The 17,924-nt window shown below is 52.4% G+C and overlaps 2 protein-coding genes across 2 annotated transcripts; one reads left to right on the forward strand and one right to left on the reverse strand.

Annotated features, from left to right (window-relative positions):
- The first annotated feature begins 389 nt into the window (after window positions 1–389).
- On the forward strand, window positions 390–12,321 carry dennd4b (DENN/MADD domain containing 4B). The gene is made up of 29 exons (XM_088307803.1): window positions 390–536; window positions 1,947–2,282; window positions 2,547–2,802; window positions 2,876–2,945; window positions 3,012–3,181; window positions 3,585–3,826; window positions 3,904–3,970; window positions 4,737–4,795; window positions 4,897–5,041; window positions 5,112–5,287; window positions 5,844–5,944; window positions 6,366–6,581; window positions 6,830–6,975; window positions 7,165–7,298; window positions 7,385–7,499; window positions 7,812–8,018; window positions 8,093–8,221; window positions 8,294–8,420; window positions 8,514–8,660; window positions 8,932–9,112; window positions 9,292–9,559; window positions 9,647–9,742; window positions 9,822–9,997; window positions 10,074–10,179; window positions 10,263–10,466; window positions 10,840–10,936; window positions 11,013–11,193; window positions 11,328–11,386; window positions 11,454–12,321. The coding sequence occupies exons 2-29, from the start codon at window positions 1,966–1,968 to the stop codon at window positions 11,597–11,599; spliced, it is 4,338 nt and encodes a 1,445-aa protein (XP_088163929.1). The 5' UTR covers window positions 390–536; window positions 1,947–1,965; the 3' UTR covers window positions 11,600–12,321.
- Window positions 12,211–17,596, reverse strand: aldh5a1 (aldehyde dehydrogenase 5 family, member A1 (succinate-semialdehyde dehydrogenase)). The gene is made up of 10 exons (XM_088307809.1): window positions 17,183–17,596; window positions 16,365–16,448; window positions 15,480–15,650; window positions 15,278–15,394; window positions 15,049–15,192; window positions 14,813–14,956; window positions 14,318–14,476; window positions 14,059–14,222; window positions 13,764–13,822; window positions 12,211–12,957 (listed from the first exon to the last, which is right to left on the reverse strand). Exons 1-10 carry the CDS (start codon window positions 17,471–17,473, stop codon window positions 12,740–12,742), a joined length of 1,551 nt encoding a protein of 516 aa, XP_088163935.1. The 5' UTR covers window positions 17,474–17,596; the 3' UTR covers window positions 12,211–12,739.
- Between the last annotated feature and the right edge of the window lie 328 nt (window positions 17,597–17,924).

The following is a 17,924-nucleotide window of genomic DNA, read 5'->3' on the forward strand; positions in this document are numbered from 1 at the left end:
TCTTCTCTCTGTACCTGTACCGCTACTGTAAAATGAAAGCAACAGTGTCTTTACTTTAAAATAAAAGAAGCAGCAAAACTATTTCAAAACTAAAGAAATACACAGAGCCAAACGCTTTCTTGATGTCCACAAAACACATGTCGACTGGTTGGGCCTATTTCCGATGCACCCTGGTTAACCAGAGAAAAAAAATTAAACCCAAGAAAATGTTGACAAACCTGAAATAAGTTTTTCCATAAAAAACGGGTTGGATTCCCCTGCCCAAAATCAATACAGAAAAAAAGTCAGCAGCGGGTAGGTGAGGGGCCACTGTTTATAGTTTGTACTGTATTTAAAAAAACGGAGTGATTGTGAGTATTCGATGATTCGTTTTTTATTTTGAAAAAAAGAACGGAAGTGGCGGTGCAACGCGGGCATCTTGACGTGTTGCCGCGCTGCCGGGGCCCAGATCAAACATGGACGTCACATGGGAACCAATGAGAGCAACATGAGCGTCGCCGTCTTCAGCCGCCCGACGAAGCAGCAAACACGAGCAGGTATCGACGCTCCCAACACAACATGTCGACATTTGACCTAAACGGAACCGCCGCAAAGTCGCCAGAAGCTCGCCTAACGCGGGCCAACGCTGTTAGCTTAACGGCGCTCGCCTATAACGGAGCTCGCCTTGGCTGGCAGTGCGCCCTTCATCGGACACGCCTCTGCCGTCTCGTTGCGTCTCCCACACGGGGCTAACATGTCAGCTGTCCGCCGTCCTGAGTCCAAAAGAGGAACCACAGCGCTTCCGTCGCTGATGTGCGGGAGCGGCCGTCAATTGGAAGTCGCGTTTCGAGTAAATTTAAGGCAAATGTGGCCGATGTGTGAGCAGATGGCCGCTGTTGTCCGATAACGGAACTAGCAACGCGCTTGCCTGCGACCATTCCGATTCTGTCTGTCGGGCGGGTCGTCTCTCTGTTTGTCCGCGCGTGATACGGCGGCCCTCTGTGACGTCATACGTTTATTTCCGGACTGGAGGTTGAGATGCGCTTGTCGGTAATGGAACTCTCAGCGCGGCCGCAGCTGCGCGCTATCTTCATCCTCTCCTCCACGACCTCATCATCATCATCATCATCATCATCATCATCGTGTAAAATTCATGTCGTACATGTGATGCGTGGTGTGTAGCCATGTTGGGGTCCTGTGGTTGTCCTTTGACATTTTCTGTGGAGTTGCTTTGAACATGTAAACAAAGACATGATTGACATGTCACACATGACTCATGTGTGTGTGTGTTAAAAATGGTTACACACATGTTCGCGACCTCTCATGTGACCTCCTCATGATGTCATTACTCGCACCCACAAAGAAACTTTTGTGCCCCTCCCCGCACGCGCACACACGCATGCATGCACTCACATGCACACATACACGCACATGCTAAAACACACAAGCACATGCCCATAAACGTGGAGACACACATATACACACACCTCTCAAACAGATACGCGTGCATGCTCGTGCACAGTGAAACCCACGCCCATATTAACCCACGTTGACCGAGGAGTGTCAGTAAAGAGGAAGTGAGATGATGACGTTTTGGGGGAACTTTCTACTTGCTGTGTTGTCATCGGCAGGCATGGCCAACGCTGCGCTCACGCAAAGCCTTTCTTTTGCATTCATGCCACTCGAGTAGCAACAGGAAACACCTGACGGCATCCTTCCTGTTTCACACTTTCGCTTCCGGCCGCCGTGCTGACGAATGCTCGCGAGCGCCGAGGTCCGGGGTTAAGAATGTCGCTAAATGATTCATCAAGTTGTCAAAATAGTTAATTTGATAGCCGATTAATTTAGCTTCCAACAAAAAAGCGTGAATAGGCAGATTCACGAATGCCAAAGTGCAACTATATTTATTTATTTATTTTTTTCCGAAAACCTAACTTCCTGTTTGTGTGATGCGATGCGGCGAGCAGAGGCGGGCAAATCGGCGGCATGACGGAGGACAAATGCCCGCAACTGGTGGACTACTTCGTGGTGGCGGGCCTGGACCCGGTGGGACCCTGGCGACCTCTGGACGACGACGCCCGGACTGCCGCCTCCACGCCGCCGCCGGGCCGGGGGGCGGAGCCTGTGACGGACCTGGCGGTGATCGCCCGCGGCCTCGGCGAGGAGGTGCCGCAGGGCTTCACCTGCATCGACAAGTCGCTGGGCGGCCACTCGGCCGAGCTGAGCGCCGGCCTCATCAACAACCCGCGCCTGTACCTCTGCTACAGGAGGGGCCGCGATAAGCCCCCCGTTCTCGACCTCGGGTAAGACGTCCGCCACGACTAAAGCGTCCTGTCAGGTTGTTGTCATGTCACTAGTGGAGTGCGTCACTTTTCCCACATTTTGTCAGTTGTAGACTTCCAATAAATTTGTTTTTCAAGTGAATGGTCGGACGTGTGTCGTCAAATTAAGTTCACCTAGAGCTGCACAATACGTCGCAAAAATATCGCCATGGCGATAATGCTTATCGCAAAGAGGTTAGATAATGGGATATGTCTGCCGTTGTGGTCGTTGGGGTGCGTGCGCAGGGTGTTGTACGAGGGCAAGGAGCAGCCCAAGGCTGGCTGGTACGTGATCGAGACGACGCCCTACAGCCGCTCGGCCAACCTGAGCTCCGGCGCCGGCCCGGCGGCGCAGCGTGTCTTCCTGACGTACCGACGAGCCGCGGACACGCAAGGCCTGCACTCACTGGGCGTGACCGACATCGGTGTGCTACTGCCCGGGAAGGGCGAGGCGGCGCCGCACACCTTCAGCCGCGTGGACAAGAACCTCAACACGGGCATGGTGAGACACGTCCTCCGCTCGCGCGCTCGTGCCGGGCCGAGCCGTCGTTGCCAACTGGTGTGCGTGTTTGCAGTTTGGTCCCGCCGTGTTCGTGTGCTTCAAGCGAGCGGTGGCCAAAGCCAACGCGCTGGTCTACGAGGCGGGTGAGTGCGCGGACGCGCCTGAAAATGGGCTGGGCCGCCGCTTAGGTTTTGCGGCTTTTCTTTCAGGTCTGCTGAGTCGCTACCCCGCCGACGACCAGGACGCTTTCCCGCTGCCCGAGTCGGTGCCCGTCTTCTGCCTGCCCATGGGCGTGGCTCTGGAGAGCTGGCCCGCCGATGCCAAGTACCGACTGCCCGTGTTCTCCACTTTCGTGCTCACCTCGGCCAGCGGGGACAAGGTGGGTTCGCTTTCTTCTTAACGGCCATTTTAAGGTCACAAAAGTGATCAATTAAACTCGTGTGGGTTGATTGTCAGGAATGAATTAGTTGCCAGAAATTTAAAACCAAGATACCACCGTATTTGTGACCGTTACTTTCAACTACAACAATTAATTTGATTGGGGGGGTTGAAGTCATTCGCAACATGTGGAACGGGGAAGTAAAAAAAAATTATATTTTTTAATTTAATAAAAAACTTTTTTTTTTTTACTTCCTCCTTCCACAATGATTTTATTTGTGAATTGGGGGGTCGGGAATGATGGATGACTGCGTTGCGAATTCTCCATCACTCCCAGCTGTCCAATCACTCGTTCAAGTGGATTTTTGCAAAGTGAGGACGACCGTTGCTGTGCATTTGCGCAGGTGTACGGCGCGGCCATCCAGTTCTACGAGGCCTTCCCCAGGGAGGTTCTGTCGGAGCGCCAGAGCGTGCGTCTGGGCCTGCTCAGCGTGCTGGACCGCCGGCCCGTCCCCGAGCGAAGCCTGCAGGCCAAGAAGAGCATCTGCGTGCTGTCGCATTGGCCCTTCTTCGACGTCTTCCAGAAGTTTCTCACCTTCGTCTACCGATACTCCGTCTCCGGACCCCACGTGCTGCCCCTCGAGAAGTCAGGAAACACATCTGCGTCTGCGTCTGCGCGTCGTGCGTGGCGCCACGTTGCTAACGGCTGACCGATGATTGCAGGCACATCTCCAGCTTCATGCACAACGTTCCTTTCCCGTCTCCGCAGCGACCTCGCATCCTGGTGCAGGTACAGCTGCGCCAGCTTCTCACCGTGGCAACGTCACGTCATGGTGAACAACCACAACTGCATGCGCGTCACTTTTTCCATCACTTTGTCGCCATGACGACGTCGATGCCTCATGACAATGTCGGCATGTGCATCGTCTGACGGCGCAGTGAGCGACGCCTTGTTGCTGTGGCAACATCACCATGCCCGTCACCTCGACGGCACGACAACAACATCAACATATCGCTGCCTTTGGGCCAAAACCTCATAAGTCACATTTGGGTGATTTCATATATTTTCAAAAATCTGTACCATTGCTCAATCCTGACGCTTGGGTGTTACTTTTCCACATTCGTGACCACTCCAAAATGTTGAAAATGACTTTCACACGTCTGCAATGCAAATGCTAATGTTTGGGAAAAAAAGATTCAATTTTTGGGACTTTCTTTTTTGGAGGTACAAGGTTTTGGCCCAACGGCGGCGATACGTATCAACTTGTTGAATATCGACATCGCATACTTGCCGCGATGATCTCATCATGCAAGTGACTCATCACAACGTGCACGTCACTTTGGCACCATTCCATCAGCTTGTCCGTCACTTTGTTGCCATGACAATGCCGCAAGGCAAACCTTCCCACACTGACACGCCTCCTCCAGCAAGCACCAGCTAATCATGTGACATTGACAAATGTCAAATTTTCACCATCCTATATATGTTTATGTCTCTAGATGCGCCATCAAAAATATGAATGTGAATTGTTAACGTGTGTGTGTGTGTGTTGCAGCTGTCGCCATATGACAACCTTCTCCTCTGCCAGCCCGTGTCCTCGCCGCTGCCCCTCAGGTGCATACGTGTGTCACCAGGCTGTGCTTGTTTCACAGGGAGGAGGGGGGATGGGGGGCATTCTTAAAATCTGACCTTGTGTGTGTGTGTGTGTGTGTTAGCGGCGCCAGCTTCCTGAAGCTCCTGCAGAACTTGGGCCCGGGCAACGCGTGCACGCTGCTGCTGGCCGTACTGACGGAGCACAAAGTCCTGCTGCACTCGCTGCGTCCCGACGTCCTGACGGCCGTCGCCGAAGCGCTTGTCTCCGTAAGAAAGCGCCGCCGCCGCCGCCGCCGTCATCACCGCCGCCCGTGACGCGGTCCGTCTTTGCGCGCAGATGTCGTTCCCGCTGCGCTGGCTGTGCCCGTACATCCCGCTGTGCCCGCTGCAGATGGCCGAAGTGCTGCTGGCGCCCGTTCCCTTCATCGTGGGCGTGCACTCCAGCTACTTCGACCTCTACCACCCCCCCACCGATGTGGTCTGCGTTGACCTGGACACCAACACGCTCTTCCAGTCAGTGCGGCCGCCACAGATTTTAAGTCGTGTGTGAGAGAAAGTTTTGCTGGGTTGTGTGTGACTTTGACTCGCGTTGGACTTTCTTCACTTTTACTTTTCTTTTGTCTGTGTGAACATTTGACTTGTGTGTGTGTGTGTCTGTGTGTGTGTGAGAGAGAGAGCATTTTGCTCACTTGTGTCAGAGCTCTCCACTTGCACTTGAGAGCATTTAACTTTTTGCATGAGCGCGCTTCACAATTTGCAGTATTGTGTCGGTTTGTGTCATGATTGAGCCTGAGAGCATTTATGTGAGAGGTATGTGACGTGTGGGAGTTTCACTTTGTGTGAGAGTGTTTTAGTTGTCATGTGAGAGCTTTTCAATAGTGCGTGCTAGTCACTATTGAGCATTACACTTGCGAATGAATGTTTGTGTGAGTGTTTTGCTTGTTTGTTTCACAAATGTGTGTGTGAGAGAGCTGTTCAATTGAGCAGAGTGTGAGAGTGTTGAAATGGCTCAAGTGAGCGTTTCACTCACTGGTTTGTATGAGAATGTTTCCGTGCTGTCACCCGTCAGGTCGGACGACAAGAAGCCGTTGTCATGGCGATCGTTACCCAAGAAACCGGGCAAGACACTTTTCAGCACGCTGAGCAACCTGCACAAGACGCTGGAGCAGAGTAGGTCCCAAACGACGACATCGCGACATGCCGCCACGTGGCCAAAGCGCTTTCAAGAAACTCCAAATGATCAAAACAATTTTGTTGTGTTTTTGATTGGACCAGAAAGAAATACTTTCCCCCCCATTTTCAAATGTAGTGAGATGTCGCTGAGTATGCGCAAATATGAAGGATCCTGCTTTGGTGTGTAACGTCTGTCAGTTAAGGAGCAAAAATGTTGAGTAAGGCTTTTGAAAAAGCAGATATCAACAAACAAAGTCATTTGGGAACGTCACGTCAGTGAGCAGAAAAGAAGGAAAGCGCTAGTTTGCATGCAGTCCGCACCGATTTTTTCTTTCGATGAAATCCGCGTTTGCAAAAGGATCTTGTGACAGTGACGTTGATGTACGTTTGTGACATGGCGCTGTTGCTCTGCTGGCAGTTTGCTCTCCGGGCCAGGAGGAGGCCACGCTGGAGTTTCTGCTGACCGACTTTGACCAGATGTACCGTCGGCAGAAGCAGCTGGAGGCCGACATCCAGGAAGCCTTCCTGCGCTTCATGAGCGTCCTGCTGCGAGGTTACCGCGCCTTCCTGCTGCCCATCACGCAACCGCCCTCCGACACCACCACCGACTGCTGTTCCCTCTTCAACCTGCAGGGTGAGCTCTCCCCGAGCCCGCTCACGGGTTGTCTTGCCGATGATTCAGTCAGTTCTGTCTGGGTCAGTTATTGGCATTATTCGAGTCATCGTTTTAGCCTGACAACCAACTGTCTGAAAATCGCTATGTTGTGATGAGTTTAAGAACGTGTTTGAGGTCCAAGAGCTGAAAGTCGCCATCCATGTCGCCGTGCGGCACGCCGTGCCTTTCTGCCGCTAACGTGTCGCTCATGTGTGACTTCCGGCCAGGTTTCCTCAAGTCTCGCGATCGCACTCAGCAGAAGTTCTACTGTCAGCTGACGCGTACGCAGATGTTCACGCAGTTCATCGAGGAGTGCTCCTTCGTCAGCGACCGCCACGCCTGCCTCGAGTTTTTCGACGAGTGCGTCCAAAAGGTCAGTTTGATTTTTTTTATTTGTATGAATTGCATTTTTTAAAATATATTTATTAGAAAAACACACTTTTTAACTCATTCACTCCCATCCAAGTAAAAAAAAAAAAAAAAAAGGATATTTGACGTACTTAGCCGTCAATGGCAGCAAATGAGTTAAGGGGCGATTTGAATTTTGCGGGTGTCCCGGCAGGTGGATGTGGAGAAGTCTGAGGACGTCCGTCTGGTGGAGGTGGACGAGAGTCACTGCGGCGAGCGCACCGTCTTCATCATGCCGCCCGAGCAGCCGGCAGAAGACGACGGCTCCGAGTGCCCCGCCCGCTACAGGTGACGTGACGCAACGCGACGCGACACTCAGCTCGCCGCGGGCTTGCGCCACGCTCATGTTTCTCTCTGCTGTGGCGCTCGTGCAGCTACGACACTTTCCCAGCCTTGAGGGCGGAACTCTTTGATCGGCCACTCGACCGACTGCGTGTCCCCGCCAAAGGCAGCGCGCCCAGTAGCCCCGCCCCCAGACGCACCAAACAGGTACGCAAAGCGTGGAAAAAAACAAATACAAACTAAAAATGGAATGAAAGAAAGGGTAGGCTAAAAGCGAGAAAAAAAAATAGGAAGAAACAAAGTAATTTTGAGACATTGTGAGATTGGCAGCAAAGAAAAGAGAGTAAGAAACAATTCATACGACGAATAAGAATTAAAAAAAAAAAAAACAGGATGACATTGAATAATTGGCGAGCAAAGGAAAGTAAAAGTCTCCGGGTGGGTGCATACGATGTCAGCCACTTTTCCCGCCCTTGAGCTTTCTAAACTTTGACGCAAATGACGGCGGCGTGTGTCCAGGAGCTGAAGGTGGCGCAGCGACGAGCGCAAACGTGCTGCGGCTCGGCCGACATGTGGTGCAAGTGTCTGCTGGGTCACATGTACGGCCTGTGGTTCATCTACCTGCCCACCTTCGTGCGCGCGCAGAACGCCAAGGTGCCCGCCCTCCACGCCGCCTACGACGTCCTCAAGCACATGGAGAGCAGGAAGGTGCTGCTGCCCGACGAGGTGCGCGCCTGCTCGTCACGATGATCGCCGCCGTGATGAATCGGCATAGCCAAACTTTTTCCGGCGTGTCTCAGGTGTGTTACAGGATCCTGATGCAGTTGTGCGGTCAGTACGGTCAGCCTGTGCTTGCCGTGCGCGTCCTCCTTGAGATGAAGAAGGCGGGCATCACACCCAATACGATCACTTACGGATACTACAACAAGGTACGCGCGCACGCGCATGCGCACGTGCACACATAACATAGACCTGCTCATCTCTTGCGCTTTTGCCCTCAGGCGGTTCTGGAGAGCAAATGGCCGTCGACCAATCAGGGCGGGCGCTTGCTTTGGGCCAAGTTGAGGAATGTGGTGCTGGCCGTCGCCCTCTTCAGGCAGCCCATCAAAATGCGCCGCGACGGCCCAGGTCCGAACGCCGTGCGTCAAAAGGGGGGCCGACTTGGCAACTCGCACCTCAACCTTCTCGTCTTCTCCTTCTTCTCCCTTCTCGGACATGCAGAGGAGCACGAACCTCGGCCCCGCCCCCTCTTGCCTCTGATTCGTCAGGCCAGCTGGAGCGGCCTGAGCGAAAGCTCCAGTCACGAATCTTTGACGGGGTCCTTCGCTAAGAGCAACAGCCTCAGCAGCATCAGGACGCCGGCACAATGTAACACGCCATCAGAACACGTCACCTTTACACGCACATCATTTACGCGTACCATCTTGAAACACACACTCCGTTGTCGGAGCATGACACCATGGGCTGTCGCCTGAAAATGACATCACAGTTGCCACCGATCACAACTCAACTTGTCCCAGCAACGTCCTCACAATCCCCCAAAATCAATCGAAGAAGAAGCCGTGTCAAGTGGCCGCCGAAACTAAGACAAGTGCCCAAGCGTCTCTTTATTTTTTTGGGTGTTTTATGGTGTCAACAGTGGCCAACGCAAGCAACAGGAAGTCGGGACGCCGAGACGTGTCCGGCAAGCCCCCGCTTGCGCCCTCCAGTGGTGTCCTGGTGCGTCGCAGTGACATCTGCTTGTCCAGCTTCTACGCGGATGCCGCAGAGAACGACAACGAATGCGGTGGCGATTGGGAGGCGGCGGCCACATCGGGAAGGTGAGACACGCACACACGCAGAAAGTGGACTTGTGGTGAACCGCTCAGTAGAGCAAATGCTGGCCGACCAATCAGATTATGTGCTTGCATCGCCGTCGCGAAGCTGGGTGAGGACAGGAAGTGGACGACAGACAGGAAGCAGATGCGCGCGCGCGCTTAGTTTGCCGCCTTTTCCACAGAGCGTCGAGCGCATGTGAGGCGGCGTCGGTGGACGAGAACGACAACAAAGTGTCGCCGCCCAGCCGAGGGCTGGCGGGACGGCTGCAGCAGCTGCTGACGCCCACGCGGCACCGGTCGGCGGTCCGGCGCGCCGCCAGCGTGGACGAGCGGCGAGGACCCGCCGGGACTTCGAGCCGCCGACTGTCCGAGCAGCGTCGTTCCAGGAAGTCGCAGGTGGCGGAAACGCTGCTGAAGGCAAAAGATCGCCTGGCCAACGCCACCTCGGAGGTAACGCGCCGCCGCCCGCTCGCGTGCAAGCTTTGCGTGGGAATTCGACAAAGTGGTGACGCGATTGGTTGATTTGTGTGTGGCCAGAGCTCGCTGTCGCTGGGCAGCGACGCCGACCCGGCGGACACGCCGCGACCGCTGCGCAACTCCTGGGACGCCAATCAAGACGCGGCGGGGATCGAAGTGAGTCACTCCTCCATTGAGTTTGTCAGGACCAAATTGTCCGGATCAGTTTTTGACTTTTCAAATGAACGTTTGTGAGGTTTTGATGTCGAGCTGCTCACGGTGCCGCGCGTGCGGCTGCCTGGTGTACGACGAAGAGATAATGGCGGGTTGGACGCCTGACGACTCCAACCTCAACTCCCGCTGCCCCTTTTGCGCCGCTTCCTTCGTCCCCTTCCTCAACGCCCACATCTGTGACCTTCGACCCCCCGGCAGGTACGAGTCGCTGCCGTGTGACCTTCCTATGATCGCCGCGGTCTTACGCAACTTTTGGACTTCTGAACGTTTGCAGTGGCGGCGAGGGTGAGACTGCAGCCCGGCCTCCTGACGGACAGCCGGCGACGCCGCGGTGTAACGGCGTGGGTGACAACTGCACCCCCGAGAGCGACACGACCGTGGTAAGCCGAGAGTGATGCTGACCGGTCGACCGCGACGCGTCGTGACGTGACGGCTGGGTCACCTTGTGGCGTGCGGCCCCTAGGTAGCGGTGGCGTACGTGAGTCCGCTGGTGCTGCGGAAGGAGCTGGAAAGCCTCCTGGACCACGAGGGCGAAGCGGTCCTGGCCCAGCCGCAGTTCTTGGAGAGCCACTGCATCATCTTCTGGAACCTTCTGTGGTTCTTCCAGCGCCTCGGCCTGCCCAGCCATTTGCTGCGGCTCGTGCGACTCCTCGTCAAGCCTGAGCAGGTAGAAGACATCGGAAATTGCGCTCTTCTTCCATGTCAACTTGTTTGGATATTTCAGCTTCCGTACCCGCTATGACCTAAAAAGCAAAACCAAAATAAGTCTGAGATAGGAACAGGACGAAGAAGGCTGCTCAATTACTTCTTCCTTTACTACTGGCGTTAAGATCAAGTTCAAATCCATTTCACTCAGGATCAGATCAGGTTACAATCTGGTTCACATCATGTTCAAATTAACATCCAGTGAGATTTTAAAAGAATCTGATTAACATCTGATCTGGTTCAAATCTGGATTAAATTCAGATCTGGATCTGGTTTATGTTAGTTTTGTTTATTTTTGTGTGTGTGTGTTGTGTGCTTCCGCATGCGTGTGGCAGTCGGAAGGCGCATGTCTTCGGGTGAAGCTCCTGTGGGACATCCTGACCCCTGACCCAGACTCGTGGCCCCCCCTCTACGTGCTGTGGCGTCTTCACAGTAAGTGAGCTTTTCCGACACGCGCGCCCGCCCCCGCCCCGCACCCCCCAGCTCACTCCACCCCCTGCTGGCACAGGCGGCGTTCCCGTGCGCGGCTCACGCTGGCGGCGCCACAACCACCCATTCACGCTGGCCTTCCTGGAGGAGGTCTTGCGCTACGTGGGCATGAACGAGGTCCACAAAGCCGTCACGCTCTTCCTCAACACCGTCGATGAGGCGCGCCGCCGAGCCCACGCCGCTGCGCCGCCGCTCTGCAGGTCAGATGTGGAACTGCGCCTACACGCTACATTCGGCGTGTGTGGCTGACTGACACACTGACGGACCTTCCGCCGGTTTTTGGTTTGTGTGCGTTTTTGTGTTTCTGATCGTGTGTGTGCGTGTGCGCCTACAGGAGCGTGTACCGAGAGTTGCTCTTCCTGACACTGGCGGCGATGGGCAAAGATCATGCGGGTAAGTCTGGCCGCGTTGCGATAAGGCAAATGGCGTTTGTGTTAACGAGGCTGCGTCATCCTGGCAGGCGCTTTCGACAAGAAGTACAAGGCGGCGTACACGCGCCTCAGCGGCATTGTGGGCAAAGAAGAGCTGCGCGAGAAGCGAGCGCAACCTCCCAGCGCCAAAGCCCTGGACTGCAGACGCAGCTTACAGCCACCACTCCAGTGCTGATCGGTCTCCGCTCCCAACGCCGATCGATTGGTCGCATCCCGCTTCCTCCTCTCCGCCGGCCCTCACCTGCGGCTTTGCTCTCCAAAGTGGCGCGGACATCGTTTGTGGGGGAAAAACGTAATAGGCGCCGTGTGACTTCCCGTGTTGCGAGCGAGCAAAGAAGATGGAGACGCTTCCCCTTGGTGTTTTCCCGCCACAGTCTTAAATGAGTGTGGCAGAACCACGACGCCACAGTGACGTCATTGTGATTTCATCAGCCGCCGTTTGCGGAATCACTTTGTGAGCATGTGACCTGAGCCACGTGTCCACTTGTGACGTTATTTTGCCCCCGCATAAAAAAAAAAGTTTGCCGTTTCCTCTGTAATTTATTCTATTGTAAATGTTTTTTTTAGAAAATAAAAGCAGAGAAGAGAATTCTCTGAGTGAATATTTTTTGTATGGTGAGAAGGCTGACGTAAACTCTCAAAACAGCAATGTCGTCACTTTTGCATCATGCTAACATCATGGGAATAAAGTGCGCCACCTACTCGAAGCAAAATGTCCGCCTACGGCGGCGAGGCCTCATGAGTGATGGCCGGCGTTTATTTGGATAATAAGAGGCTGTGACGTGCTTATTCTATGAAATACTTTATTCATCTTCTAAGAATACAAACTGTTATTTTCCAAATGCTCATGACAAACTATTTGACATTTCGGATCAATAAACAGAACAGATGACATCATTCATGTGCTCATTATCATGCTCACGTCAAACATTGTCAAAAAACACAAACTTTCATAAAAACAGGAAATAAATCTCAATGACGTCAGTTTTCACATTTGAGTTCACCTCATATTGTGCTTTTCTTTTTTTCTTTTTTTTTTAATCATTTCAACCACATCGAGAAAATAATCCCTCTTGATTGGCTGCCAGAAACTTCACATCATCCAATCACAGTTTGGCAATATTGGATTAATAAATTATAAAAACACGTTAACTGTCAACAGTCAATTGGAATGATGCTATGCTAAGTAGCATGCGATAGGACAAAAGCAGCAAGACGAACGGAGAGCACGAGCTAATTAGTGTTAGCGTCCCCTCGTCCAATCACAGCGAGTCATTTATGGCACGTTGCAGGGGGTTTTCGTTTGATAATCCCGTCAGGCGCTCGGCGACAGGCCGCCCAAGCAGACGTACTTGACGTCCAGGTACTCGTCCACGCCGTACTTGGAGCCCTCGCGACCCAGACCGGACTCCTTGATCCCCCCGAAGCTCCCTTCGGGGGCGGACACCAGACCCTCGTTGACCCCCACGATACCCACCTCCAAAGCCTCGGCCACTCGCCATATCTGAGACATGTCCGACGAGTAGAAGTAACCTGTGGTGGTGACCAATCAGGACACACAAAACTGTGAATACTCAACAACTAGTGGACTACATTCAACTAGAACTGGTCTGAAACTGAAGTGAAAAACTTGACAAGAACTGGACTAGATTGAACTGGAAAGTTACAAAAACTCGGACTAGTAGTAGTCCTGGAAATGAACTGATCCAAACTTGACAACACTGACAAGCGTTGACTGGGATGTAACATTAAGATGGAACCAAACTAGAGTCAGTCAAGACCTCGTTTTGGACCGAACTAGTCCTGATTTGGGACATGAAAATAACATAACTAGGACTGAGAAATCAACTACCGTGGACTGGACCCGCAAAAGAACTGAATTAGGAAAAGTTCGAACTTGAAGTACTGGTTTAACTATGAACCAATCTAAAGCTAGACTAGAATCCGAGTTTGGACAACTAAAACACGACTTGATTGGACTCAAACTAGACTTGAGTGATCTAGGGACTAAAGCGAGTTAAAAACTGGACAGGAAGTCAACTGGACTCGAGTAGACTGAACTAGACCCAGGCAACGGGCCAACAGACTTGACGGGAATTAGAGTGAAACAGTTTTTTAGAACCGGTCCATAACCCAAAAATAACAAAACCACAACAAGACTCAAGTGGACGGATGAAAACCAACTTGGATTTAAACGACAAAATAGAACTCGACTAGAATTGAAGAACTGGACTAGACAAGAATAGTGTGGAAAGGAAAAGATGAGTAATCCAGCTCGACTTCAAGTGGCCGGGCTGTGGATTAGATTTGGGCAAATACCAGCAAGTTTGGGTGCTCACCTGCCAGGCCCACTCGGGACGCGTTGGCGATGGCAAGCGCTTCTTGCTCCGTGTCGAACCTACGCGGGAAAACCACAGATTAGTCATTATTATCATGATGATTCGTTTTTGCAAATTCAGAATTGTGTCTGGTTAGGAGTCGAACGGCTCCTTGGTGAGGTTTTTGGGTCGGTCCCACTGGGAGGATGAGGAGGTCCCGGGGTGACCCAGATGGGGTTTGCGCCTCAGTCTTTTTTTTTTTTTGTATGTGTGTGTGTCCAAAGTCTGGCGGATGCCCGAGGCGGTCTTCGCTCACCTGACGACAGGCACGAGGGGCCCAAAAGTTTCCTCTCGCATGCACAACATGTCGGCGCTGACGTCCGCAAGCAATGTGGGCGCCACATAGGAGCCGTGAAGACGTCGGCCGCCCCGCAGGAGCCGGCCCCCCCGAGAGACGGCGTCCTCTATCTGATGGACCACCTGATGGCCGTCAAAAGAATACGATTAGCCACTGGGTTGACGTCCCGCCCTCAGCTGTCGGTCGTTTCCGCATAACAGCGATACGCGACTCGAACCTTTTCCGCCGCCCTGTTGTTGATGAGCGGCCCCTGCGTGGTGTCGGGCTCGCTGCCGTGTCCTATCTTCAGCTCGCGGTCCATGGCGGCGGCCAACTTGGCCACGAAGCTTTCATAGATGGAGCTCTGGACCAGGAAACGGTTGGAACACACACACGTCTGAACACAAAAAAACAAACACAACATTGTTTGGGCAAAGAGAATTCTCAAGTCGGGCAGCCGGACCTGTGGAAATTAGAACCACCACCTCAAGAAATGCCATAATCCCAAACTAAGACATCTGCATTTTGGTCTGTTTTACTGCTGCTTCTCCCTCCTAACCCCCCCCCCCCCCGCCCCAATCAGCAGCAATGACCAAGTCCAAGAGTGTTGCCGTATGGATTTTGCACCAGCTTACCAGGACTAGACTGATGTGGACCACTTCCCCGTAGGCGTGGCTCTGGAGAACCCCCCCCCCCACCCCAAGTCTGTGAAGATTTTTGGCGTTGCGCTCACCTGTCCCGAGTTCCTGAACTTGGAGCCCATGGCCCCTTGCACGGCCTTGTCTACATCTGCGCTGTCAAAGACAATGAAGGGGGCGTGACCTCCCAGCTCCATGGAGACCCTCTTGACCGTGTCGGCAGCCATTTTCAGCAAAACCTGACAACGTAGCGCTTGTTAGCATTAGCATGCTAGCATAACAAGAACCGACGGAGGCACGGCACGGCTCCCTGGCTCGGTTCTGGTCTTGCCTTGCCAGTGGCGGTGGAGCCCGTGAAGGAGATCTTGGCTACAAGCGGGTCGGTGCACAGGACACGCCCCACCGACGGCGTCTGCTCCCGGGAGCACGGGACCACGTTGAATACGCCCGACGGGAGGCCAGCCTGGGCCGACAGCTAACGTGATGCCACAACGCACAACAATGTGAGACAGAACACAAACCCGAAAAGATACACACAATATCAATTTGGGTATTGTGACCTCGGCAAGGGCGAGCGCGGAAAGGGGCGTGTCCTCAGCCGGCTTGACCACGACAGTGCATCCCACAGCCAGCGCGGCGCCGACTTTCCTGGTGATCATGGCGCTCGGGAAGTTCCACTACGACACAAACACACGATACTGTTGATGTCACAACTACGGGCAAACAAGAGAAGTCGAGCTCTCCTACAGGCCAATTGCTCACCGGTGTGATGATGGAGGCCACGCCCACAGGCTGCTTGAGGAGGATGATCTTGCGGTCCTTGAAGGGTGACGGCACCATGTCGCCGTACACCCGACGCGCTTCCTCTGAAAACCAGTCCAGGAAGGACGCCGAGTAGGCAATTTCGCCCAGCGCCTCTTTCATGGGTTTGCCCTAAACAAGCAAACGCTTATGTCATGTTTACATCACGGAAATGCCACGCTAACTCCATGCTAATGTCACACTAACATCATGCTAACAACATGCTAATATTCTGCTAATTCGTACAACGTCACACTCCTGTCATGCTAATGTTACGCTTACATTATGCTATTGCCATGTTGACATCACGCGAATTTAACATGTTTACGGCAAACACACACTTATATCATGCTAAGAACACGCCCATATCACGCTAACATGCTAATGATGCCAAGTCTCGCTAATGTCACTCTGACGTCATGCTTACATCACACACAAACCACACAATCAAACTAACATGTCACATTAGCATCACACTGTTGTCATGCTAACATGCTGCTAATGCAGTGCTTCTCTATTTTCTTTTACAGCTTCATTGTCTATAAAATTGTAAGTTCACCTTAGCATAACATTGGATCCTTACTGACACTTGAGAAAAAAATGCAGATCAATGTCGAGCAACAACTGTTTTTATTTGTCTGTCACAGAAAAGATTTGAAGTGGATCAATTTGCCTTAAATAAAAATGAGTGCCACTGCCGCCTACTGTAGGGGACGTGCAATTACACCAGGTCACATGTCACCCCTCCCAGGGGGGCCTGCCCCACTATTTGAGAAGGACTGCACTAATGCCACACTAAGATCACGCTAATGCCGCTCAGGTGGAACATGGCGCGGTCGGACTGACGCTCTCAAAGGTGATGATGGTGGCCAGTTGATCTTTGTGCTCCATCATCAGGTTGGCCCATTTCCTCAGCACGGTGCTGCGCTCCTGCAAACAACAATCACCATGACAACGTAACATTTTATGTATAGTAGGGCTTGTCCTTATTAGATCGCAGTGGAGTTTTTATATTGTGGACCGTAAACTTTTGCTATGATAAACAAATGCGTATCAGTAGACTTGTGTGTGGCGCTGTAATTAAACATTCATACCACAAGGGGGCGCTAATATTGTACCACCAAAATATACACGGATAACATGGATCCTATAGACCCATGGTCAAGTACCATTTATTTAATATTTTTTAAATTGGAATATGTGCAAGAATAAAGTGGAACTAACTGTATTGTTTTTACATTACAAACCGAAGTCACTTAGTTAGTACGACGTACACATTAGTAATGCTTCCCTTCATTGCATTTAGTATTTACTTTTTTTAATTATTTTTTTTTTAATTAAGTAAACAGCACGCGCTGATCGCGCGCCTCCGGATTTCTGTACTCATTAACCACGTGTTTGCGCATACAAATCAATGTACAAGTTTGTCGATATTTGTCACACATTTGTGACCACGGTCACGCATTTGCAGATTCATGTTACACATTTGCGACTGTGGTTACAGATACGGATTCTTTTTACACATTTGTGAATTGGAATACTAATTTTTAAAAGCTTTTGTTACAATAATTGCCCCTCTTGCACGCCTCTAGAATCCTGATCTAGTTTCTACTAGGGAGGTCCCCGTTCCTTGCTTCGTTGCTTCCTTTCTTGAGTCCTCTCACCTTGGCCGTGACGTCCTTCCACTGTTGGAAAGCCTCGTGGGCCGCGTCCACGGCACGCTTGGCCTCTTCCGGCCCGCAGTCCGCCACTCGCGCGATCTCGGTCCCGGTGGCCGGGTCCAAAACCGGAAAGTCCTGAGGCGCGCAAACCCAGCGGCCGTGCACATAGCCGCGCGTGCGCACCAGCGGTGAGCTTGCATCCAAACTCAAAGCGCGTCGGAGCGGCGCGTTCCCAACAGCGGCGAGGAGGCACGCGCGCCTCGTCGTCTTCATCATCATAATCATCATCGTCATCGGGGTGGTCGTACCTGAGGGGGCCAGGGGGCAAAAGAGGAGGCGCTCATTAGCTGGGCAGCTCCCTGTCGCTTTCAACGCTCGTTTTGCACTCTGGTCACGTGACCGCGCAAACTCACTCGGCTTGTTGTGCTCAGGAAGGCGCATGCGCACAGAACACAGCCCGAGTTAGATTGGTTGTTCTCTATAACAAGCCATGTGAGCATTTATTCCATATCCTTGAGTGTTTTCCTGTCTGTCTTTTTCAGCTCTAGTTGTCCATTCAGCCACACTAGTGATTCCCGTTGTCATATGAGATCAGATGATATAATGCTGCATTCAAGGAATGTTCTATGTCGGATTTATCCCACGACTCGAATCATCCCAGTTCCGACTTCAAAACGTTCGAGGTTCATGTCAACACCAAAAATGACTGACTACGATACATTGTTTGTGTTCTGGTTTATCACAA

The sequence above is a fragment of the Idiotropiscis lumnitzeri genome, chromosome 10, assembly GCF_059441095.1.
Source record: "Idiotropiscis lumnitzeri isolate Australia: NSW breed Sydney's pygmy pipehorse chromosome 10, RoL_Ilum_1.0, whole genome shotgun sequence".
Classification (NCBI taxonomy): domain Eukaryota; kingdom Metazoa; phylum Chordata; class Actinopteri; order Syngnathiformes; family Syngnathidae; genus Idiotropiscis; species Idiotropiscis lumnitzeri.